We start from the raw sequence: 24,920 nt of genomic DNA, 5'->3' as shown, positions 1-24,920 counted from the left end.
ATCCTTTTTTGATACCAGCTTGTTTCTTTATCTTTGTCTTTAGGAAGCCTGTGTAGAATGTGACATTACTTTTCTTTGTGTGGATGATAAGTGTGCTGCTTCCTTTGGTGAGGATCAATGCAGTGAACAGGCTATGCATTGGTGAGCTGAATTATGTTGTTTTTGTTTCCTCCTTACAGTGAAGAAAACCTGTGAAGAATTAGACTTCACCTGTAACAATGGCCACTGCATCCCAGCCAGGTGGAAATGTGATGGTGAAGAGGAATGCCCTGATGGGTCTGATGAATCAGAAGCGACATGCAGTGAGTACTATAGATAAACACTGTGTCTAAAGAAAGTTGAAATGGTTTAGAATGGTAAGGAAGCCTGAGTCATCGGCCCTCCAGAGTTTGCAGGGTGATCTCAATTTTCAGAGTTCAGTTATAGACTAAATTAGAGATGTAAATGGTTTTAGGTCATTCAGTCCTAAGGTTCCTAACATTTCGAGTAACTGTAGCAGCTTCCCAGACCAAGATGTAGGCTGCACCACCCAGTGACTCCCTCAGTTGTATAACTGGGGTTAAAAGCATCCTTATCTCTGTTGCAAATTAGAATTCATACAGCTGGATAGCTCATGGTTAGCACTGGTGCACAAGAGATTGGCACTGAATCTTATCATTAAAAAGAAGGAATCTAGAGTACCATCTATAAACGCTTGGAATATTAATATTGATACATATACCAGGAGCCATTGATCTAATCCTTTCCCCAGAGTGTGTAGCATTGTTCTCTGTAGTATTTGTTTAATATCCTTTGAGTTTGCATTGTTGGTCATTTGGAGTCTGAACCAAAATCCATTGAAATCAATGGGCTTTGATCAAGCCCTTTGAGAAATTCAGAATTACTTTGCATTGTATGATATTCTGAAATGCATCATCATGCTGTAGTGCATTTCTCTTGTGTTACAATGACGTTTGTAGCACTACAGTTTCATGACATTGTGTCAGGGATTTTTGTCTTGGAGGATGAATGAAGAAAGGTGGGCAGTACAACAGAAGAAAGATCAGCTGTGGGGAAAAACAAGCCGAAAGTCAGTATGGCAAACACTCCTTGCAGGTTAGCATCTTTCATAAATGCACCAGTTTAGTAAGAGGCAGGATATACTTGGCCTTGGTTTGGTGCATCTTACCTTGTTCCTTTAATTCTTTTTGAAGAGGTTCATCTACTTTTGATTGGTCTGGAACATTGAAAAGTTATTAAATATTGACTGATGCAAAGTAGAAGAGGCACCTCCCAGGGAAACTGGAATTGAAACACTTGCTAGCACATGGGTATGCGTGCATTGTGTGTGCATGTTGTGCTTGGTAGGACCAGAGTAAACTCATAAACTACACATTGAATTTCAAGTCATGTACTGCATAAATGTATTCCCACGGGTCAGCCGCAGGGACGGGGAAAGTATTTTATCTGAATTCGCCAGAGTGCAGCACAAGAAGAGTATACAATTAACTGTATAGTTTTTTATTTTTAAGCCTGATAGCGAGTTCTACATTGCTACCTAATTAAGAAAGATAAATGTGCTTCTTTCTTGCAGGAAATGAGTGGAATTTTTTTTTGCAGCCATAGAGTACTGAAATAATTACCTCAACAATGGCATTAACATATTTATATACTGTATGTGTTTTGGTCTTTCACTCTCTCCAGCCCCCTTCTTCGTCAAAAGCCCTCTTATTAATGCTGCATCCACTATCTGATTGCCATTGGATGTGTGTTGAATAACTAAGCAGTTCCATTCCCAGCAGTCTGTCTGTAAATCTCCTGTCAGAGGCAGCAGAATGGGCTATGTTTAGAGCACACAGTTCAGCATAAGGTCCTCAAGTATTTCTTTTGACCTCCACCTCCCTCTCTAACACAAATGTACGTACTTCCTCTAAGAAGATCAGTCTTCAAGCTGTGTTGGAGGCTTGAATTGTGCAGTTACCTGAGTTCCAGCCTTGTTAGCCATTTTCTGAAGGTGACTGAGGACTATGAAGATAACTATGCTGTCCCGAGAGGGGAGCTTTTGCTTGAATTCTAACAAGAGACTGAAGTCTGTTATTTTCAGGTCAGGTGGTGCATGGGGGAACTGTGCCCTTGAAACTTCTTTCATTTTTAATAATGAGAGTAGGAAGGAGCATGAACTGTGTCATCTCAGACAAATGCAAAAACCCTTTGGTGGGAACAAAAAATGTTGCTGTTAGACAATGAGCCTGAGCAGGAAATCAGAAGCTCCTGGAAGAGATGCGGGATACCAGTATTGCAGCAGTTTTCAATTTGTGTTTTTAAGGAAGACCGTTTTCAAACCAAACAGCATGGCAGAGTGGGACGGTGGGAAGCTTCTCTTCTTTGTTTAGATTAGATGACCTCATAATCCCACCAGAGAAAAATGTCCTTAGTTGGATCACTTTGAATTTTCTCCAGGGAAGGCGCTCTTCTGTAGAAATAATAGGCCCTGGATCCTAACCCTATACATTACAGAGCACCTGGGGCCACCTAGGATTTCATGATTTTCACACTGCTGCACAGCTTGGCCACTTGGCACTTCAAGAGCCTCCCACCCCACAAGCACAGGCCCTGACCACTTGAGCTAAAGAAGAATCTCCATTAGCTGTTAGGAGAAGAGGGTCTATAACGCACAGTTGAAGCAGAATGGATTCATTCCAGTAGTGGGCAGTGCTACACTTACACATTATACTAGGGTAGTGAACTGGTCAGGGGCCCTGAATAGCTTGCACTGTCATTAAAGCTGACAATTTCCAGTTCTCCTCCTCTTTTCAGTTGCTAACAATTTTCTCAAGCAAACCTCCTATCTGGTGAAATTTTCCATCTTGCATCTCATCCTAAAGGTGTTTGGTGGTTCTTATAATTTTTAGACAGATCAGGTCAGGTTTCTGTGGAGAGTGCAATGGCTCCTGTATCAAAGTTCACAGAGGGCCCCATGTGACCTTGGGTCCACCCTGCTGCTAACTAGTCTTAATACAGTATGAAAATTGGTCTCCTCCCATGTTCCAGTTAGAGACTGACAGACAAAATCTGAAACTAGAAATGTGAAATTTGGCTTCTTTCGTAGGATTATTGAAATGGAAAGTTCTTTGAGTAGTGTCCCTACGGGTGCTCCGCTGTAGGTGTATCTGCACCCCTGCGCCTGTAATTGGAGATTTCTGGTAGCAAAGTCAGTTCAGCTGGCACACACGCTCCCCCTCCCTCATGGTCTGCCTCAAGGTTGTGTAGTGCTGCATGGGCAACACTCCCCCCCCACCCCCACTTCCTTCTCAACTGCCTTTGGCCTCAAACGGGGAGCAGTTGTCCCTTCCTTATCTGTGTCCCTAGCATAGGTAGTAGTTGTTTTTGTTTCTTTTGTTCTCCCTAATAGTGTTTCTTTCTTTTTTACCCCATTGGGATAAAAAAAAAAAAAGAAAGAAAAAGAACTTTAATTTACGTTTCTGGCCCTGTCTGAGGAGATTTCTCTCCAGGGGCATTTAGAAGACTCTCTCAGTTCTTTTCAGTTAGAAAAAAGTAAGAAGAACAGAGGAGAAGAACTTTCTTCTGCACCTTTCACTGCTAGAGAGTGATAGCCAACCCGTGCCCCCGAGGCTTGCCTGGCTCCCCCTGCTTCAAGAGGTGTCTCTTTTGCCAGGTCCTGTGTGAGGGACAGACACTCTCACTGTGTCTGGTGCCTGAGAGAGTCCTGTATCCCTCAGAAGTGCTCCTTCTGCCAGCAGCTAAAGCCGCAGTCTCACAGGAACTGGGAGCTGAAGTTAAAACTCCTCCTTATGGAGAAGGCACTTCAGCCTCCAGGAGACTCCAGTGCTGACCCCGCATCATCCCTGGAGACTTTAACTTCTAAGGGGTTAGAGTCGTGGGAAAAACCCATCAGACTCCCCCTGTAAAGGCTTGGGGAAAATAAAAAAGGGCTCCAAGCCCTCAACCAGCCAGTTGGCCAGCCAGCAGGGTTCCCCAGTGCAGCCACCTTGGTACCGGTACCGGTGGCACTGACGGCTCCGAAATATGCTACCCAGAACGGGGTCTCCTCTATAACCTCTGTGGCAAGGCACCGCTCAGAGAAGCCAGAGGCTCAGGCTCTGAGGCAGCAGTGCCGCCCCCCTAAGCAGAAAGACAATTACCGTGGTGTGACAAAACTGCTATCTAGGGAGCGCTCTGCATCTTCTCAACCATTGGTACCGATGACGTACTATGGATGCTCCTCTGTGGTACCAAGTGAGCCCACAGTACCGCATGAGTTCCGGTACCCTGGAGACCTGACGGTTGGGAAAGAACTGCAATCCCCATTAATTGGTACCGGGATCCCAGTACCGAGCACATCCTGGCACCCAGAATCATTCTCAGCACTGGACCAAGTCCCTGATCAGCACCATCTGTACACAGTGATGAGTCTGACAGTAACCAGGAGCATGTCATTTCCCTGGCCCCTCATTGTGGGTTCTCCTCAATTCTATTGAGCTGACCCATGATTGTGGTAGGGACTGTGACCTGTCCGTGCCTAGGGTAGCCACCTCAAAATGCCAAGGTCAGGGTAGGCTGCAATTCTCCCAGTGATGGGTAACACTGAAGTTAGACTTCACAACCAGCCATAGATAGTGTTTCTGATTCCTCACATGGTTATCAAGAAGCTAAACCAAGAAGTTCACAGTCCCCTTTACTGCATTTCAGTCTCTGGCTCCAAGTCAGCAACTAGATCCAGTAAAGAGATAAGTTATTTAAAACTCTGTTCCCTTTACCAAAAGTTTTTCTGACCCTAAAGGGTCAGCCACGTTGCCAGATCAATATAAATATGGATCTTACCCAAAATACCATGCTGCTAGCCAATCCTTTAGTAACTAGAACTAAAGGTTTATTATAAATGGAAAGAAATAAACATTAAGAGAATTGTTAAATGATTAAAGCAATCAAATACATACAAATGATTTAAAAGTCCACATATATCAGGTTTTCATTAGAATTGTAGAGTTTGCAGGCTTGTACAGTTCCTCTGGTGTACATCCAGTATTTGGATGGGTCTCAGTCCTTTGCTTTACAGCTTCATTTGCAGATGAGTTGGCCAAGAGGTAGGAAGCAGGAATAAAGACTGAAGACAATATGGATGTGGTGCAGCTGCCTTTATAGTGGATTAATTGCCTTGTGGCTTGTGTTAAACACAGGCCCTCAGCACAGGGCATGGAAAAGCTTCAGAGTCAGAGAGTCACCTGTCCATAGGGCATGGAGTGTAGCCCTGGTTTCTCTCCCTGGGCTCATTGTACTTGTGTGAGTTTCCTTAATGGGCCATTAAGCAGACTAGTGTTTCTCCCATCCTGTCTGGGGTGTTGCCCAAAAACACAGCACAAGATGAAATATCAATGTATCATACCTATTTAGAACTTATAATATAACACTGATACGTATAAATAAATGTACTTATCAATTTTAGGGAGTTATAATCTTTCCAACAGTACCTGATGTGGCATATCCTGAACGAATTATTGTAATGTTGAAATATTGATGTTAAATAATGGTCTCCCTAATCCAGACAGCATCACAGGGGTCCCCTTGTACATCCTTACCACCCATAACCTACCCCCAAATGGTTGTACTGGGATCTGTGGGCGATGTATATGTCCCACACGTCGTGACCGTCCAGTGTCTCTCAGAGAGAGTCCATCAGATGGTTTTCTACAGCCTGGCTGTCCAAAGCCACTGGGCCAAGGGAGGAGAAAGCTTTTACAGAACAGGAAGAAGGGCTTGAAGGGGAAGCTATTCCTCCAGCAAACTTCTCGTCTCTACCAGATGAGGCTGTAATGCCCCCTCCTCATCCCCACATCACTAGGTAATGATTTTAAGAACTTTCAGGCTCTTACCAAGAGGGTGACAGATGAGCTGCAGATTCCCCTACAGGGGGTGGCAGATACACATCACAAGCTGGTGGATATTCTGCACACCTCTTCCTCATCCAGAATTGCCGTCCCAATTAATGAGGTGATTCTAGATCCTGCCAAAGTCTCTGGCAGACACCAGGCTCCATTGCACCAATCTGCAAGAGAGCCAACAAAAACTACTTCATCCCTTCCAAAGAAGCAGACTTCCTGTTTCAGCATCCCTAACCCAACTCCTTGGGAGTCAATGTGATTAATGCACGAGGCAAGCAACATCAAGTTGATTCCTCTCGCTACACAAACTCACCACCCATATGAGTTTCATAGAGACAGGCCAGGAACTGTCTACAGCTGCTAGGTCACATGGCAGCATGCACCCTCATCACCTCAAACGCCCGAATGTTCATGAGTTGTTGTCAGATGTGTCTCACTTCTGTCTATTCCCCGAACTGGGACAGACTAACCAAACTGCTATCACTGCCCTCTGCAGTAAAGTACTCCCTGGACTGGTGGAAAGACCGATCCAAAGTTCGAGTAGGCATTCTATTCATGGAACTGCCACCGATGCTGACTCTAATGATGAATGCCTCCCTAATAGACTGGAGAGCTCACCTACATGACCACAAAGTTCACGGCAAGTGGTCGTCCACAGAAGTGAACCTCCATATCAATCTTTTGGAGCTAAGAGCTGTCATGAACACCTGCGCACACTTTCTGCCTTTCATCAAGAACACCCACATGAAGGTCATGATGGACAATATGAGCTGTATGTTTTACATAAATCACCTGGGAGGTGCCAGATCTCCCTCCCTCTGCACAGAAATACTCAAACTTTGGAGTTGGTGCATCCATCACAACATGGTCATCTCAGTTGGGTACAGAACATGATAGCCGACAGTGTCAGTCGGAATTTCTCTCATGACCATGAATGGGAACTGAATTAAAAGGTGCTTTGAGACATATTCGCCCTTGGGGAACCCCGACTACAGATCTCTTTGCTACTTACCAGAATAAGAAAGAGCCAGCTCTGTTTCCTCTCTATCCAAGGTCCTGTTGAAAATTCAGTGAGATAAAGCAAGGGTTATTCTGATTGCCCCCTCCTGGCCAAGACAAGTCTGGTTCCCTGACCGGTCATAGATGGCAATATAACCTCTGGTTCCTTTTGGCCCATGTCTCACCTGTTCTCTCAAAACAATGGGCTGATCCTTCACCCCAACCTGCAGGTCCTCCACCTCCAGGCGTGGCTCCTTTTTGGTTCCAAGGCTTAGAGGTAGAATGCAGCCGTGCGGGGACTTCTCCCCTCCCCATTCCCAGCTGAGAGCTGGGCTCCAGCTGTCCTCATCCCAGCTTGCAGCTGGGAGCCGGAACCAGCCACTCCAGACTTTCTTGTCAATTTCACTGCTCCAGCAGTGACAGCCCCTCCACCGCTGTAAGGGGACGCAGGGTCTACATTGACACTGTGTCGCCCTTGCTATGCTGACAAAAGCCTTATCACGCCTCTTGTCGAGGTGGTTTTATTTTGTTGGAAAAAAAACAGGGCAGTTTTGTCGAGAAGGGGTGATAGCAGTGCGTGCGCCAAAACTGTCTTGTTGACCAAAGCTGACTTTTGTTGACAATACTCTCTAGTGTAGACCAGGCCCTGGTCTGAAGAAAATCAAGCAAGTAGTTTTAAAGTTCTGAGAATTGAAAGTTATCAGTTTTACATGAACATACGTAGAATTTTCCTTTCTTGTCTTTTATACCTCACTTTTAAGTGACTTCAGGTGGAGTTCAGGCTGCTCAGCAATTCACAGGACCAAACCCATCATTTATAAGCATGTGTTGGCTATGTGGTAAACTTAGCATAAAGGGGCAGCTGTTCCAGTGTTCTATAGATCTTTCTACCACAGTCACTTGGGGCGGACATGTGGTTATAAATCCTGTGGGCTATCAAAGGAAAAACTGTTGGCTACGTTCTTTTTTTAATGTTCTACCCCTGAATTAAACATTGCACCCCAGTGTGTGAACACAATCTGAGGACCATTTCATAACTGTAATAATATGCTGAAAAATCAATGAAAGGTGAAATGTACATTCTTAAGAGTCTGGAAGGCCTTATTCCTATATGACCCTCCCATCTTCTCTGCTTTCTTCCTCTTTGATCAAAGCATTGCTGGAGTTTGTCCTTGTGGTTGGAAAATGCCTTTAGCTATCTCATTTTTCTTTTTGGGAATGCATCACAGCTTAGTACTGGAGATGGCCCAGGCATGCCGCCTTTCCTCAGAACCAGGCAGTTTGGAGAATTGAGATTTCTCACCTCTGGCAAGATCAAACTGCTTTTTAAAATCAATTGCTAGTAGGCAGACCACATAATTGGCAGCAGCTTTGCTGGATCCCAGGTTCATTCCTAAAACAATATATCACCTAGATTAACACAACATTGCGGATTTGTCCATTGGAACTAGTGAAGGCAAAGCACTGACATATTTAATATTACATATTAAAAGAACTTCCAGCTTAGAATGTTGTCAGAACTGATGCTGTTCTCCTTCTCAGCATGAGTATCTAACCCGTTGCTAAATGGCTTTAATGTTCTGGACATCGCTGGAACTTCCTGATTGGTTGTTAGTGATGTCATCTCTGTGATGCTCAATAAAATGAAATAGAGCTTGTTGTATTCCTTATTTTCATGTATAAAATCCCTTTTCCAAAAGTAGTAGAACACTTCCCACTGAGTTTTGCTATGTGCTTTTTGCATTTCCCAGGACACTGAGGTCCCCCAGTATCCATGTGCTCTGTGATGTGGTGACAGCATCATCATCACGCAAGATTATGTTATGCTCGGATATAAGCAATCGTGTACCCAAATGCCATCCCAGTGACACTGTTCCTGTTGCTAGAGTTAATTGTCTGGTAGCAGTTCCATTCAAAGTTTCCTCTTTCAGAAATTTTATATTTCAATCCATTACAAGCAATCTCTTGGTTGAAACTTTGTGCTGAAGAACCCAGCCTGAGAGTTGATGTTTTGTTTTAGAAAACTGAAAACAAAAGTTTTTCTTTGGCCATTGGTGAGTTATAGAAGCAGAAGATGGAGAAGATTGAAAAAGGTGGAAAAGACTTTTACCTCTACAACTCAAAAAACTGATGGTGTGGGACATGCCTACCAGATTCTAAGGGGTAAATCCCCCTGCTCAATGCTTCAGAGAAATGTGAAAACACCCCAAGAACTCTACAAGAAATTCCTTCCTGAACCCTGTGTGAGAAGATAGAGCATTGGGGTGAAAGAAGTGAGCAATCTGACATACACTCACACACTCGAATATTTCAAAGTTCTTTTTTGAGTGCTTGCTCATGTCCATTCCATTGTAGGTGCATGTGCACCTCCATGCACGGTTACTGGAACTTTTTCCCCTTTAGCAGTACCCATAGGACCGGCTCTGGTGCCCCCTGGAGCCCCACGCACATGCCACGATATATGAGGTTCTGCTGGCCCTACGCCCCCTCAGTTTCTTCTTTCTGCCTGTGACGGTTGCTGAAATTGCTTCGGCTTTCGTTGCAAGTGCTCAATCCCTTTTCTTCTCCCTTAATTGTTTGTTGTTTGTTTAGTTAGGTAGATTAGACCAGTGGTTCTCAACCGGAGGTACACGTACCCCCAGGGGTACACAGAGGTCTTCCAGGGGGTACATCAGCTCATCTAGTTATTTGCCTAGTTTTACAAAAGGCTACATGAAAAGCACTAATGAAGTCAGTACAAACTAAAATTTCATAAAGACAATGACTTGTTTAAACTGCTCTATAGACTACACACTGAAATGTAAGTACAATATTTATATTCCTGTTGATTTATTTTACAATTCTATGGTAACAATGAGAAAGTAAGCAATTTTTCAGTAATAGCGTGCTGTGACGGTTTTGTATTTTTATGTTCGATTTTGTAAGCAAGTAGATTTTAAGTGACGTGAAACTTGGGGTACACAAGACAAATCAGCCTCCTGAAAGGGGTTATGGTAGTCTGCAAAGGTTGAGAACCACTGGATTAGACCTTGTGTTGTTAATAGTGGTAGTTAGTCACTTAGGATAGTCCTGGCTGGGACTTTGTCAGGAGTGGGGCATGCCCTGGTCACCAGGTTTCAAACTGTCTGCCTCCTGTGAGAAGGCTTTTCCACTGAGCGACCCCCATGATAGTTGCCTAAAGTGCCTGGGGGAAGCTCATTGTAAGGACAAATGCAAAATTTGTAAGGCTTTCAGACCTCGGACCCAAAAAGACAGAGAGATCCGCTAGAAAGCTTTACTAATAGAGGGGAAACTCAGACCGGCCTCCAAACCAACCCATTCAGCTTCGGTACCGAGCGTGGCATCGGTGCAGAGTGCGCTCTCGGCACCGGACTTCTTCCTCTCCATCAAGGAAGAAGCAGCGAAAGCAGCACACAGAGTGGGGCACTCCCCTGAGCCGGCCAAAAAAGCGGAGTCAAGCACAGGGCTTCACCAAAGCCAGACAGTGGAGACTTGCTCGCCACCGCCGGAGCCTATGTCTCCAACCAGAGAGCCACCCTCAACTCTTGGGAGTGGGAGAGCATCCCACCGGCATCGTCAACACCAGAGGCATTTCAGGCGGCACGGACCTTGTTGGCCTTGCCCATGTTGCCCCCACCCTGGCCTCCACCCAGAGAGAAGGTGCCTGTGTCATAGGGGAAGCTCGTGTTGGGATTACTTGGTTGGCTCAGGCAATTCCCGGAGAGGGGAGGAAGATTTCCAACAACCCAGTTGCCCCGGGTGGAGGGGTTGACATTGCGCGCCGCTCCCCCATAGTTCTCTCCAGGTCACAGTTGCCAGAGCACCCTGCATTGGTGGGGCAAGGAGCTAGGTCGCCCTCTTGGCACCGGTCACGATCCCCAGCACCGGGCGAAGTTTGTTCCAGGAGGTGGCGCCTCTCTGGGTTGCCTACAGGAAGCCACTCCCCAGAGAGAAGTTGGCACCGCTCCCTGGCACCAAGGAGTTTGCCCACACTGGTGCGGCACAGAACCCAGTCACCGGAGGCTGACTCGGCACCAAGAGGGAAGAGACACCATAAATCATCGGTGCCCAGGCGCCGCTCCGGGCACTCCAGTTCGCAGTTAGGGCATAGTTCCCCGCGTTGGCACCGGCACTGGGTCTCTGTTTCTGTTTTGGAAATGTTAAAAGAGCACTATTTGGACATGGTTACTGCACGCAAACAATCCTCTTCTTTTTCATCTGTTTTCAGACCGATCCATAGCCCTAACATTTGCACATCACTTCGGGTTCAGCCAAGCAAATTATTCATGCAGTGTGAGTCTCTAAGTGCCCCAACCAACTCTGAATGTCTGGCCATTTGTCACTCTAAGAACTATGGTTACTGAGTTTATAAAGGGCTCGTACATACTAGGACTTACTTCAGTATAACTTATGTCACTCGGGGGTGAATAAGCCACCCCTCTTCCCCCCATAGCAACATAAATTACACTGACCCAAGCGGCAGTGTGGATGGCGCTATGTTGGCAGGAGAAGCTCTCAGAGAAGTGGAGTAATTATGCTGATGGGAGAGTTCTCTCCCATCGGCATAGAGCGTTTGCACTAGCAGAACTACTGTGGTACAGTTGTGCCGCTGTAGCAATTCTAGTGTAGATTAGACCTTAGTTTCATTCAATTTTTCTCAGCCTTCAGAATAACTTGTCTGTCTTTATTTTCTACTAACTGATCAATTTGGGGATCTGTTGTAGGCTGGATCCTGCCCCCTCTGACGTCAGTGGTAAAACTTCTATTGACTTAAATAGAGACAGGTTGCTCCGCTAAATCAGAAGTTTACTGGTCTCCCAAAGCCATATAAACACAGGAATTTTTACAGTCAGCTAAGAGGCAGGATTCACCAGCAGGATCAAAAAGCTGTATTAAATGAGGTTGAAAATTATTTTGATTAAATTCATACTAATGGCGTAGAGCTTAATTTTCAAAATATACTTTACAAATGAAAAGTCAGAGAGAGATGGGTGAGCCTGGCCAGGAACAAAGAGGTAGCTGATAGCCCATACTGACCTGCTGCTGCGGCTGGAAGGGGAAGCTTAACACACACACACACACACACACAGAATTGTAACTGTGTTGCTAGGAGAGGATGAAATCAGCTAATTATGGACATCTGCTGTGGGATACTAGGTGCCAGAATCCATTTTCATGGGATTCTGATAAACCGAGCCTTTGTGGATTTCAGTGGTGGCCCCTATTTTAGCAGTCATCCTCTCAGTTCAGAGAAATGCAGCACCTTGGTAAAGAGGCCAATATGCAAAAGCAAATAAGCCAAACATTTTGTTTTTAGTGTTCTTTTCAGATAAATATCAGAGTACAACCAACAGAAAGTTTGCTTTGGGGAATACAGCATTCTCCTCTCTTATAGTAGCATTGCTTTGTTTCCTTGACTACAGCCAGGAAATTCTCTGAATTCACACTCACTGCTATAGATCAGCCAGCAGAAAATGCTCTGAAATAAGCATGCACTTAATTTGTATGTTACCAATTTGCTGTACTATTCTAGGTGCCTCAGAAACAACATCATTACAAATCTAACAGATAGGAGTAGTTGGAAGTCTGTTAGGGCTCAGGTAATCCCCAACCTACCATGCAAGCCTATCAGCAGCTATTTTGAGATGCAAGGTGAGCTACCTGCATCGTTGTAGTATCAAGTGCTTGTGACATGTTTAGCTGCTCACTACAACACCACTCAACAGCTTACTGCAGGCAGAGAAAAACACCGCAGCCAGGGGAAACTACAAGGAGAACTTCAGTACTTTCTCACATTAGAATGTAGTGAGAACACCAAAGTGCATCATGGGAATTTTCAGTAATCAAAGGAGGTCAGGGGAACTTATCTATCCAAAAGTTTTATCTATCCAAAAGATTGCAGCTTTAACGGCACTGTACCCTTTAACAACGTGCTGGGACACAGTGCTTTCTTCACTGAGGCCATGTTGTAGTTAATTGGTTCACAACGACTCAGTGGTCACCCTAATACCAACTTCTGCAGCATCATGGCACTCTTTCTTTGATGCTCTTTCTGGGAACTGTTTTAAGCTTGTGAAGTTTGGTGTGATAGCGAGCCATAGTGAAATAGCTGGAGACAAAATTTAATAGTAGGAACATTAATGGAGGCATGTAGTGGTACAAAACCAATAGTGTCATGACTGCCCAACCCAAAATAAACTTGCTTTCCCATTATCATAGAGTTTTGAAAACTGTTGCAAGCTTATCTAGGCAGCATACTGACTGCATTTGACATGTGATGGGCTCAGTAAAGAGTGAGCAGTTTTCCTAGGAATTTTTCATTGAGGACATTGTCCTTTACAAGTGAATTACCTTGAATTTCTAAGAAGCCAATATTAAGCAGCTTATTATTTACATTTTCCATCCAGCTTCTTGAAACTAAAGGGCAAGTTGTAAGCTTTCTTACTGAGGTAGCAGAGAATCCTAGCAGAATTACAGCTTTAGCCACCTGATGCTGTTTCATCCTAGTAACTGAACCATTCTGCTTTCTTGCAGCATTTGAAAAGGGAAATTTTACATACGCTCTGAAGTATTTTGGTTATTTAATCCCAGAGACTACTTAAAAAAAAATAAAAGTTCCAGAGAAAACAAAAATTGCTAATAAATGGTAATAACGTTGATAGGAACACAAGCTAAAAGGAGAGAAAAAGCAAGTGAAAATCAGAGCTAGCAAACTCTAGCCTCAGGACATTGTACGTGTATAATGAGATCAAGGAATGCAGGCAGCATAAATTTAGCATGGACTTTTCTTCCTTATCAGACACGTGACACTTTCCCAGTGAATAGCAGAAACTATTATACAGAAAAGAATAGCAGGGACTTATGGGAGATGGAAAAATGAGGAGAAATCTAATACCATATTACACATAATAGAGCAATGATTTGACGAGGACAGGTTTAATGAGCAGCACTCATGCAAATTGATCTTTAAATGGAGATATAATTTGCAGTTGAACTCTGAATTTGGATCTCAGATGCCAGCATGAGAAAGTCAGACAGTTCATGCTCTCTTTTATTTCTAAATGGTGCTCAGAGAAATGTATCTAAACATGACAGTTTTAATTTTAATATGTCCTATCTGTGGTCCTGAAGCACCTAGCATGCTGCTGATGTTAAAGAAAACGTGTATTATCATGATTATTTCAATACTGTGGACTTCAGTTAAGCTGCACCAAGTGAAATACTGTAATTGCTAGCACATCTTTCCTCCCTTCTGCACATCTGTTCCTTACTCCCATCTCCTCGCTTACCCCCAAACGAAATTGTTCCTGTGTTATTTCTCTTTGATACAGATCTACTGCACGACTGACTTGGTTTGGGGACATTACTGTGGGTTTCTGGAAAGCAAATTAGTAGGCTGTTTCTTGCCCCATGAGACTTTAGTCCTGGAGGGGAATGATGGAATGTCTTATTTAGGGCATCATACAAATACTGGGTCATTGAACTTTGATTAGGAAAAAAATAGGCCAAATCAGTCAGAGTGTCTCAGATATAAAGTGCTGGGACTGAGGGCTGTACTGCAGAGAGAGATTTCCTATGTTTTTTACAACAGTGGCAATTAACAGAACAATCCTACTTATATATACTATGATGTTTGGTGTTGGGCTATTTTTGGATGGGATGGGATAAATATTGATAAAATAGATGGTCCCTCAAAGTAGTTATACTGATGGCTGAATATCCCACAAGAAATTCAAGGCATTACAGATGGGATGAATGAATATCAGATGCACAGGGGCCTGTTTTTACATTGGATAAAACAAACTCCTTGCTTTCACTGCACCAAACAGCAATTTCTTACATAAAATACAGCAGCTCAGATAATAGTTATGTTAGCATTCTCCAGCAGAACAATGGGACAGATGGAGCTGTGCTAAAGATCCAGCCCAAACTCTCCACTACATCGATGAGGCAAACAGGCTAATTAAATATAGAAATTTAATTATGAAAATTTCCGATTGCAAAATTATGATTACTGTGTGCCGACGGCACACAGAGGCAGAAAAAAGGATAGTCTGATTTTCAGATATTCAGACTGAAGCTGCAGTGCTAACAGTCAGAACAGTCATTTCTGGACTTGTTTGCAGTGTTGTTGTAGCTACAAGTAGCAAATGAGAAGAATTGGGACGGGGGGGTTAATGGGCACCTATATAAGAAAAAGCCCCGAATATCAGGAATGTCCCTATAAAATCGGGACGTCTGGTCACCCTAGTTGTAGCTGTGTTGGTCCCAGGATATTAGAGAGACACAGGGTGAGGTAGTATCTCTTATTGGACTAACTCGAAAGCTTGTCTTTCTCACCTCACCAACAGAAGTTGATCCAATAAAAGGTATTACCTTGTCCCTCCAGTTTCTTGATTTATCAACTTGATCAATCCAATATGGAAGTCACCAAGACCGAATAAAGATGGAACACCATAAGGCCTTTTTATAGTCTTTTTTCTAATGATCAGTTTATCACTATCCTTATCACTTAACTCTACATCCAGGATATTTTTTGTATTGTTCACAAACCTCTGTCCGCACAGTACCAGCTGCAAAGTATAATTAGGAAAGATTCCAATTTTAAATCTTGATATTCTAACTCAGCAGTTCTCAACCTTTCCAGACAACTGTACCCCTTTCAGGAGTCTGATTTGTCTTTCACATCACTTAAAAACTACTTGCTTACAAAATCAGACATAAAAATACCAAAGTGTCACAGCACACTGTTACTGAAAAATAGCTTACTTTCTCATTCTTACCCTATAATTATAAAATAAACCTATTGGAATATAAATATTGTACTTACATTTGTGTGTGATACTTGAACCTGTTTTTCACTTGTGAGCTTTGTCCGAAGCATGTAACTTAGCTTTGCGAAGGCCCCCTGTGCCATCCCCTACCATCAGCCCTGCATGTGTGATCCCCCTAAACCCATCCCGTGACCCCCCTGGGGGCTGCAAATCCTAAGTTGAGAAACACTGATCTAGATGAATTGCATACCCCTAGGAAGACCTCTGTGTATCCCCTGTAGTATGCGTACCCCTGAAAACCACTTCAAGATCTGAGGAACAAGTTGTCACAAACTGTTAAAACTACCCATGACTGCATAGGATTTGGAGAATCATAGTTATGCATAAGATTATGTCACGGAAGTCATGCAATCCATGACCTGTCCCTGGTCGCAGGCAGAGGGGATGGGACATCATGAGCTGTCAGCCAGTGGGAGGCCTGGCAGCTCCCTACCCCTATGGGTGTGGGAAAGGGAGGGACCCAGAGCCACAGCAGGGGACACCTGGAACTTCCTGCCGCCACGGGCGGCCTGGAGGCGTCCCTAGAGCTTCCTACTACGGGCAGTCGGGGCTCCCACCTGCTGCTGACAGTAGGGTGCCCCTGGAACTCTGACCCACCACTATGGGTGGTGGGGAGCCCTGGAGCTCTGAGCCGCCATGGGCGGCCCTTTCAGCTTGGAGCCACCGTGGGTGGTGGGGGTACTTGGAGCTCCAAGCTGCCACTGCCAGCAGCAGAGGGCTGCAGACCCAGAGCTCCCAGCCTCTGCCAGCAGAAGGGGACCTCTCATCCCACCCCCCAATCAGCCCCATTTTATGATAGTTATTTTTAGTAAAAGTGAAGGAAAGGTCACGGCTTCGTGAATTTTTGTTTATTGCTCTTGACCTCTCCCTGACTTTTACTGAAAAATAACCGTGACAAAATCTTACCCTTAATCATAGTATATAGGAGTTTGAGGTGGAATGGCCTAGGTGGCATGTGAGACCCCCATTTGGGGAGTCTTGTTTATGGCCCCACCCCTTCTACCTGAAGCCACATCCCTTTCACCCCCTCCCTTGCTGAAGCCCCGAGCCCCCTACCGTGGCTGGAGGCGTCCCACCCCCATCCGTCTCAGCCAGCCCAAGTCCCCACCCGCCAGCCCACCCCAGCCCTGGGCAACCTGAGCACTGGGGAGCCCCAGCCCTGGCATGCTGACTAGGTGTGGCCCCTGCCCTAGCGCACCGGGCTCCAGAGCACTGGCCAGATGTGGCTCCAGAGCCTGCCCCAGAGCACCGGCCATGCGGCCCCAGCTCCAGGTGGCCCCAGCCCTGGAGCGATGGGTGGCCCAAGCACTGGCCCCAGCCGCCCCGAGTCCCGGATCAACAGCTGGCCCACCCTAGCCTCAACCCCTGCCCGCTTCAGTGGAGATGCTGAGCAAGGGTAGCGGGAAAATCTGCTGCAGCACCCGTCTGCCTGGGCTGGGGTCCTGGGGGAAGAGCGGGACACAGCAGGAGGGGGCAGGACCTCAAGGCAGAGTGGGGGGGAGCCAGGCTGTTTGGGAAGACTAAGCCTTCCCAGGCCTATGATACCTGCCACCCATGTGGTTAGCTTATGTAGTCCAACTCCCTTCTAATGCAGAATTATTCCTTAGTGTATATTTACTTTGAACTCTCCAATTTAATTTTAAATGTTCCAAGTGAGGTTCCGCCACTTCCCTTGGAAAGCTATTCCACATAAGTAGATCTTATTCTCACAAAGATTGTCCTAATAGCCAGAGCCTATGCTAGGCATAAGCAGACTAAGCAATTGAGCAGCTCAAGGGTGCCACCTATTCGCTTTTTTTTTTTTTTTAAAGTATGTTTTGGGGTAGGGCAAAAATGTTCCTGCTTAGGGCCCCCAATGCAGTAGCACCTCCTTAGCTAACAGCCTAAATATTTTGTTGTTCCTGGTATTTATTATCCCTAGTGACAGATTATAATTCCCTCTTCATCTTTGTGTTTATATGCATCAAATATTTGTAGTTGTATCTTGTCCCTTTTAGCAAAAACAACGAGAGTTCTGTAGCACTTTAAAAACTTTAAAGTGCTACAGAACTCTCGTTGTTTTTGCTGTATACAGACTAACACGGCTATCCCTCTGGAACTTGTCCCTTTTAATCATCTTTGCTCAGTTATATTGATTTCCCCCCACAAATAAGTTCCTCCAGCCTCTTGATCCTTTCTGCTGCTCTTTGAACTGCCTCTTGGGTGTTCACATTGTCCTGGTATTGCCACGGTATTCCAAGTGAAATTGAACAAAAGGAAGTTCACAGAAGAAATCTGTGGCAGAGCTAGGAATGGAATCTAGTTCTCCTGAAACTCATTCCTCTACTTAAAGCACAAGTCCATCTTTCTGCACTAAGTGGAATCTAGTGAAACCAACTCACGGGAGTTCTTCCCCCTCAGTAGCGGGCAAACCTCATCAATGATTAATAAGTTTCTTCAGTGCTATCTGGTTTCAGCGTTTCACTCACTTGCAGATGGAATAACGTGTAAATTAATTCTGCAGGTTAGATAATGATTAGGGGTTAGTTTTTATCAACAATAAAAGCCCTTAAATGATATTTATTTAAATAAATATTTTTAAAGGAAGATCATAACAATTCACAATGACATTTTCAGCGTTTTTTAGGGCCAATACAAAGAGCCATAGGAGATAGCTATCAAGTCCTCTCAAATGTTTTTGCTGCTCTTATTCCTGAACCACGTATTATTCCACAGAAATGAGACAGCTTTTTAATGCTTTGATGTCTGTGATGCTTACATGCTTCAGCTCTGTTCTATGCGTTTGTTAGTCAACTATTATGAAGATGCTGGCATTTAAATGATTGTCGTCTTGGTCTAATGCCTTTCTACAGTTCATAAACAAGGATGGCAATAAAAGATTTTGATGTTATCATTTTATAGCTGTGATTAATTTTACATCAGCTTCAGTTGGCGAGAGGAAGAGAGGGAAAATGCAGGTTAAGCACATGACGGTTTTGTATCTGTAATTTTATTGTATAGCCTATAAAAACTAAAAAAGCTTTGGAAGATACGGTTTTGGCCATCAGATGTCATTCTCTCTGTTCACCTCCTCTTTGCTTTTTGGAGTTTGGAATGATTTATTTTATATGGGCCATGACAAAATCATGGTAGATTAACAATATAAACAATCAGCTTCTTCATTTTACCATTTTTCAGAGCAGTCCTGACAAGTTTTATAGGGTCAAAATTTAGCATTTGTTAAAACAAAAGGTGGAGACTTCGGTATCATGCAACTGGTCTAATTGGAATAGAGAGAATTTCTGGAAATCAAAAGCAAAATCCAATTTGAATATTCTACTATGTTAGAAACCCAAAAACAATAATATTGTGTTAGTGCATGACAACCAGAAAGCGAAACTCCCCGATCTCATTTCACTGTCCCAGATGAAAGTTATGTCTTTAACGTTCCTTTAGTTTTAATAATCCTGATGTTAATATCACAAAAGTGGTGGAGCTGCATGACCTCTTATTCTGGCATGTCTCACTTTTAAGAGACTCTCTCTTTCTCTCTCTCGATTTGTGCAATCTGGAAATTAAGTTCTTCTTCGAGTGATTTCCCTGTTTGTGCTCCCTTTCAGGTGTTGGTGCGTCGATCAGAGATTTGTGCAGCAGTGCCTGTATGGGCCATGCATGCGTGGAAGATGTCTCCACAGCTCTGTTGGCACCCTAACTGCTGCTGGCATGTAGTTTCTCTAAGCATTGGTAGACACTCTGTAACTAGAATTTTATACCAGTGATTTTTCTTTTTCTGAAAATGCTCTGGGTCAAGTTCTGCTTTTGGTTGTAAGTATTGTCTTCACTGATACCCAATATGCACATCTGAGAACAGAATCTGGCTCCTTATGCTGTACGTTTGTGGGTTATAGTGGACTTTCCATAGCTACAGAATGTCTGAACCAGTTCCTTACTTTAATAGTGGCTTATGGGCTTATTTCTGGAGACGTGGTATTTAATGTCTTTGTGCAAAGTGGCAGGTCTCAGTCCTCAGCTCACCCTTTCTCAATTTTGTGTTTGTCAACACACAGGATTTAATTCACCCGCTTCATTTAAGTCAGATTTCAAATACATGTGGGAGTGTGCATTCATAAACACAGTCACACTCTCATGTTTACATACTAGCTGTACCACTTTTAGGAGGTACAACCAATATTTTTTGTGTTTAAAAAAAATTACCTTTCTTCCACTCTGTACTTCAAGCCTATTCATCTAACCATTTCATATGAGCACTTAAGTCCTCTTATTATAAAGGGCTTTATTTACTAGTATGAAGACCGTATATTGTATCTTTTGCCATACAAATTGCAGAGGTTGGTCCCAAAAGGTGGGAATAAGTAGCTGCTTTGCTTGTATCCTAAGAAGCAGATGAGCTTCAGCATATTGAAACAGTTTTAGCTTTTTTAAGGTCAGTAATTTCACCTCTAGGTATGTTGATTTGCAATAATCAGGTCTGGAGCTCACAGTAATGTGATATAACTAGGCTGATTGTATGGGATGAACTTTTCGAGCAAGGCATAGGTGGAAAAGTGTGTTCTGCCTAACCATAGGATTGCACACTAGTGGTGTTGTGTAACATCCTAACTAGGTTCAGTTTGTTTTAATATCTCAGCTGTTGGTCTTAAAAATTGACTATTCCATCCTGAAAAAGAAAAATTAGTGCTTTTTGTGAAAGATGACTTATATTTCCAGATAGACTTTAATAGCAACAGAGCCAATTCAGGTTGTGTCTTTCCATTTGCACATGTAAATACATTTAGGATGTTCTGATTTTTATACATTATTGATTCTTTGCTTGCTTTCTGATGCCTACTTTTATTTAAATTAAGCTCTTCCTGTCATCCAGATTCTCCTGACCTAGCTGCCAAATGTCTGGGGAGTAATTTTTTCACAGCTTGGTTTAACATCCCTTCTGAGTTGACACCTCTAATATATCTGTACCCCTTTGTGTGGCCGTGCAGTGTTGTCATTGGATATGAACCAAAATCCTGATGTAACATCCTAGCTATCTGCCTGAGAGGTGAAGGTGGTATCAACAAAGACATATCATGGCTTCCTTCGTGTTGTAGTAAACTATAGAGATGTACAGTACCAAGTGCTACATTGTACTTCAGTTCAAACTGCAAGAAAAAAAAGCAAAAACTGTATCCCAAATGCTACTGCAATAGCAAATACCAAGGGAACTATATGTCTGTTTATAATATGCTTAGGTGAACTTTTCCCTTAAAAATTTATTGCAGTATTTCAGCAAACATCAGGTGGGTAGAAAGACATTTTAAGAAGGAACATTCCCAGCTAGTGAAAGCCATATTACCCTGCATTCCAGATAGTAGTAGTCCAGCTGTTTCATGGAATCCTGCATAATTTGTCTTTATAACTTTGATCATTCAGTTTGCCAGGTTTCATTATATTTGCTCATCTGTGGGGACCTTTGATGGCTTCGGTTTCCTCTTGATGAGAAGTACTTTTCAGCCTTTATCTTTTTTACAGATGGTTATCTTCATACTGTGCTTGACTCTTTTATCTTCTGTATAATTTTGTTCCCCTAGCGTTCTGTGTTTTTGTCCCTGTTTTGATTAGAATTGTGGTAATCTCAGAGAATGAGCCTAGACGAAAAGAAAATGAAAGAGCAGCTGCTGATACCGAGGCTCAGGCTAGCCAGAGGGTACACACTGGACTCGTAGCTGCTCTTGGAGACTTCTGGCTGAGAACATATTTTCATTCATATCACCAGTGGGCTATAGATGGATAACAATATGCATTATCAAAGTGTTTCTGCTTTCTAACATGTAGGATAAAGAATTGCTTCTTGATACAGCAAAGAAAGAAAAGGGTTGTACCGTCCAGCATGCCAAATGCATACACATTTACACTGATCTCATTTATACTTTCTGAGGTCATTTGCACTGGGGGACAGTTGGAGCAACAGAATTGAAGTCATGGGGCCAGATTTTTCCCTTGCATTGGTGGTACTGGGGGCCCTGTTAGCTGCATAGAGCTAATGTATTGGCTCTGGTGCCACCCACTCTTCTGACTGCTGGCATAGCAGAGATGGCTGAAGGAAAGAGGGCGTGCCTGGGTTTTTTCAGCACTTCACTGAACCTAAGCGGGCATATTGGTTCCTTTGGGCCATTGACATCTAGCATAATACAAGTATTAAATATTTATATTATGGAAGTGTCCAAAGATCCCTATCAGGATTTAGGCCCATTTGTCCTGGGTACTGTATGTCCTAATTGAGAGCAGCCCTCCAGCTTCTGTAATTTACACCTAGGGATTGGATTGGCACACAGCTATCTCAAAGCTGCCTTTGGAACCCTACCCTTAAATTGCAATGTGTGCTTCTTGGCCATAGCTGATGATCTGGCCTGTTGCATTCAGTGAAGTTACACCACTCCTACACCTGCACACCTAAAACCAGAGTCTGGCCCAGAATCTCTCTCTACATTATCATATACTGTTGGTAGCCTGACGCTGGAAATCTCAAACTATTACCCCCCATCCCCCAATACCTGTAGATTCACTGTCCGTGAGCTTAATACCATTTATATTCAGCCTTTCCAGAACAAGCCCTGGAAAGTAACTCTGTTTATTGATTGACTTCTGACTGAATGCAACAAGTGATGTTTCAGCTTTCAAGCATTTAGTTGCTGTCATTGTGGAAATTGAAGACTAATCAAAGAGGCTACCACAGCTGAAAAGAATTCATGGATGGTGGGGAATGAAGCATATGAGCTATGGATAAAGGTGTTTCTGTTCCTCTAGATTTATCATGCTGCAGTGAGCTTTTAGTCAGTTCCTGAGGGGAGGAAAAAGAAACAAAGAACAAATAATAGACTTTTTTTTTTTTTGGTGGCTGCTAGTGAAATAAATTAATCTATGAGGAAAAAAATAGTATTATCTTTATTTAGATAAAGGTTATTTGAACCTCTAGATTTTTCAAGGTATAGACAATTTGTACAAATAGCTCATTCAAAAGAAAACCCATGACTAGTAACAATAGATAATTTGTATTGGTGCTCTCTTCCTAGATTCCACAATGTATTCATTTATACGAAATAATGCAGTAGAAAATTACAACAGTACAATCTAAAAATTGCTTGCATAACTAAAGCTCCATTTTATTTCCATAATTATAATCTACTTATCTGATGAAAAACTGTTAGTGATCCATTATATTTCAAATCAGTCAAGTAAGGTAAGTAAACTGTATTGAAGGGATTAAAGGAACACTTCCAACTTTAAAAATCACATTTTAAAAATCCTTTTTCCATTTAGCTTTCCTACTGCTCATCCTTCTAATTTGCACTTCCATCTGAAAACCACAAAGCACTTTGCAAGCTCTAATGAACCTTGTGCTAGGTGCTAACTGCGTAAAGCTATGGCGCTGTAACAGAGGCAACAACCTAGGGCCCCTGTCCTTCAATTTCCTCTACATGGTCAGACCCCCCACTCCTGTGTGGACCCTAATTAAAGCCAGTGGTGTTCTGCACAGGCTCACACAGATGCATCTATTTTCTGGCATAGGATTTACTACCTGAATAAAGTTACATGTGTGCGTTTGCAGGATTCGGCTCTAAATTAAGACATGATGCAAGAAGCAAGGAAAATAAACACGCAAAATGGGGGAAAGTGGGATACGACAAAGGTTACAGTAAATAGATCACAGGCAAAGGTTACAGTAAATAAAGCACCTAGGGCCAGGGAACAACTGTATTGTTTTGTTAATTTTTTTATTGTATTATGATGATTCTTATAAGTGATTTGGCAAAAGTGGGTGTCTTGGATTGGTTTGAATGAAGAGATGATGATAGCATGGTGAAAAGGTTTAGAGAGGCCACTCCAGGCATATGGGCAGCATGAGAGAGGGGAAGAAAGGAATAGAAGCAACATTGAAGCTGCCTTCAGAGGTAAAATCATTCCAGCCAGGGCTTTGTGAAGCTGGGCCTGAAAAACCTTTAAGGATGGAGATTCCACCAAATCCCTAGGTAACCATTCCACTGCTTCACCACCTTCCTAGTGAAAAAGTTTTTCCTAATATCCAGCCTAGACCTCCCCCACTGCAACTTGAGACCATTGTTCCATCATCTGCCACCCCTGAGAACAGCCTAGCTCCATCCTCCCTGGAACCCCCTTAAAGTAGTTGAAGGACGCTATCAAATCTCCTCTCACTCTTCTCTTCTGCAGACTAAACAAATCTAGTTCCTTCATCCTCTCCTCATAAGTCTTGTGCTCCAGCCCCTTAATCATTCTTGTTGCCCTCCACTGGGCTCTCTTCAATTTATCCATGTCCTTTCTGTAGGGGGGGGGCCCAAAACTCAACACAATACTCCAAATGCAGCCTCACCAGTGCCGAATAGAGGGGAATAATCACTTCCCTCGATCTGCTGGCAGTGCTCCTACTAATGCAGCCCAATATGCTGTTAGCCTCCTTGGCAATAAGTGCACACTGTTGACTCATATCCAGTTTCTTGTCCACTGTAACCCCCAGGTCCTTTTCTGCAGAACTGCTGCCTAGCCAGTCAGTCCTCAGGCTGTACTAGTGCATGGGATTCTTCCGTCCTCAGTGCAGGACTCTGCACTTGTCCTTGTTGAACCACATCGGATTTATTTTGGCCCAATCCTCCAATTTGTCTAGGTCATTCTGTATTCTGTCTCTACCCTCCAGCATATCTACCACTACCCCCATTTTAGTGTCATCTGCATACTTGCTGAGGGTGCAATCCACTGCATTCTCCAGATCGTAAATGAAGATGTTGAAGAAAACTGGCTCCAGAATTGATCCTTGGGGCACTTCGCTGGTTACTGGCTGCCAACTAGACATAGAGCCATTGATCACTACCCACTGAGATGGATGATCTAGTCAGCTTTTCTATCCACTTGGTAGTCCATTCATCCAACTCTTACTTCTTTAACTTGCTGTCAAGAATACTGTGGGATACTGTATCAAAAGCTTTGCTAAAGTCAAGATATATCACATCCATCTCTTTCCCCATATCCACAGAGCTAGTCATCTCATCATAGCAGGCAATCAGGTTGGTCAAGCATGATTTGCCCATAGTGAATTCTTGCTGACTGTTCCTAATCACCTTCCTCTCTTCCAAATGCTTAACTGCCAGTTGGAGTTGTTAATGTTCTCTGAAAACCAGCCCAGTAGAGTATAAAGAATAGTATTGTATTGTTCCAGCACCTG

The 24,920-nt window shown here is 43.4% G+C and overlaps 1 protein-coding gene across 1 annotated transcript in view; it reads left to right on the top strand.

Annotated features, from left to right (window-relative positions):
- LRP8 (LDL receptor related protein 8) overlaps nucleotides 1-24,920 on the top strand; it is a 260,617-nt gene that overhangs the window by 135,904 nt on the left and 99,793 nt on the right. The window contains exon 3 of the mRNA XM_067535605.1: nucleotides 180-302. Coding sequence (XP_067391706.1) covers nucleotides 180-302 — 123 coding nt within the window. The remainder of the gene's footprint in view (nucleotides 1-179; nucleotides 303-24,920) is intronic.

This window comes from Emydura macquarii, unplaced genomic scaffold, assembly GCF_026122565.2.
Source record: "Emydura macquarii macquarii isolate MOO-44397 ecotype Brisbane River unplaced genomic scaffold, CSIRO-AGI_Emac_v2 contig_3506, whole genome shotgun sequence".
Lineage (NCBI taxonomy): Eukaryota > Metazoa > Chordata > Testudines > Chelidae > Emydura > Emydura macquarii.
The sequence above is the reverse complement of the archived record's forward strand: the minus strand, read 5'-3'. Positions and strand labels throughout refer to the sequence as shown.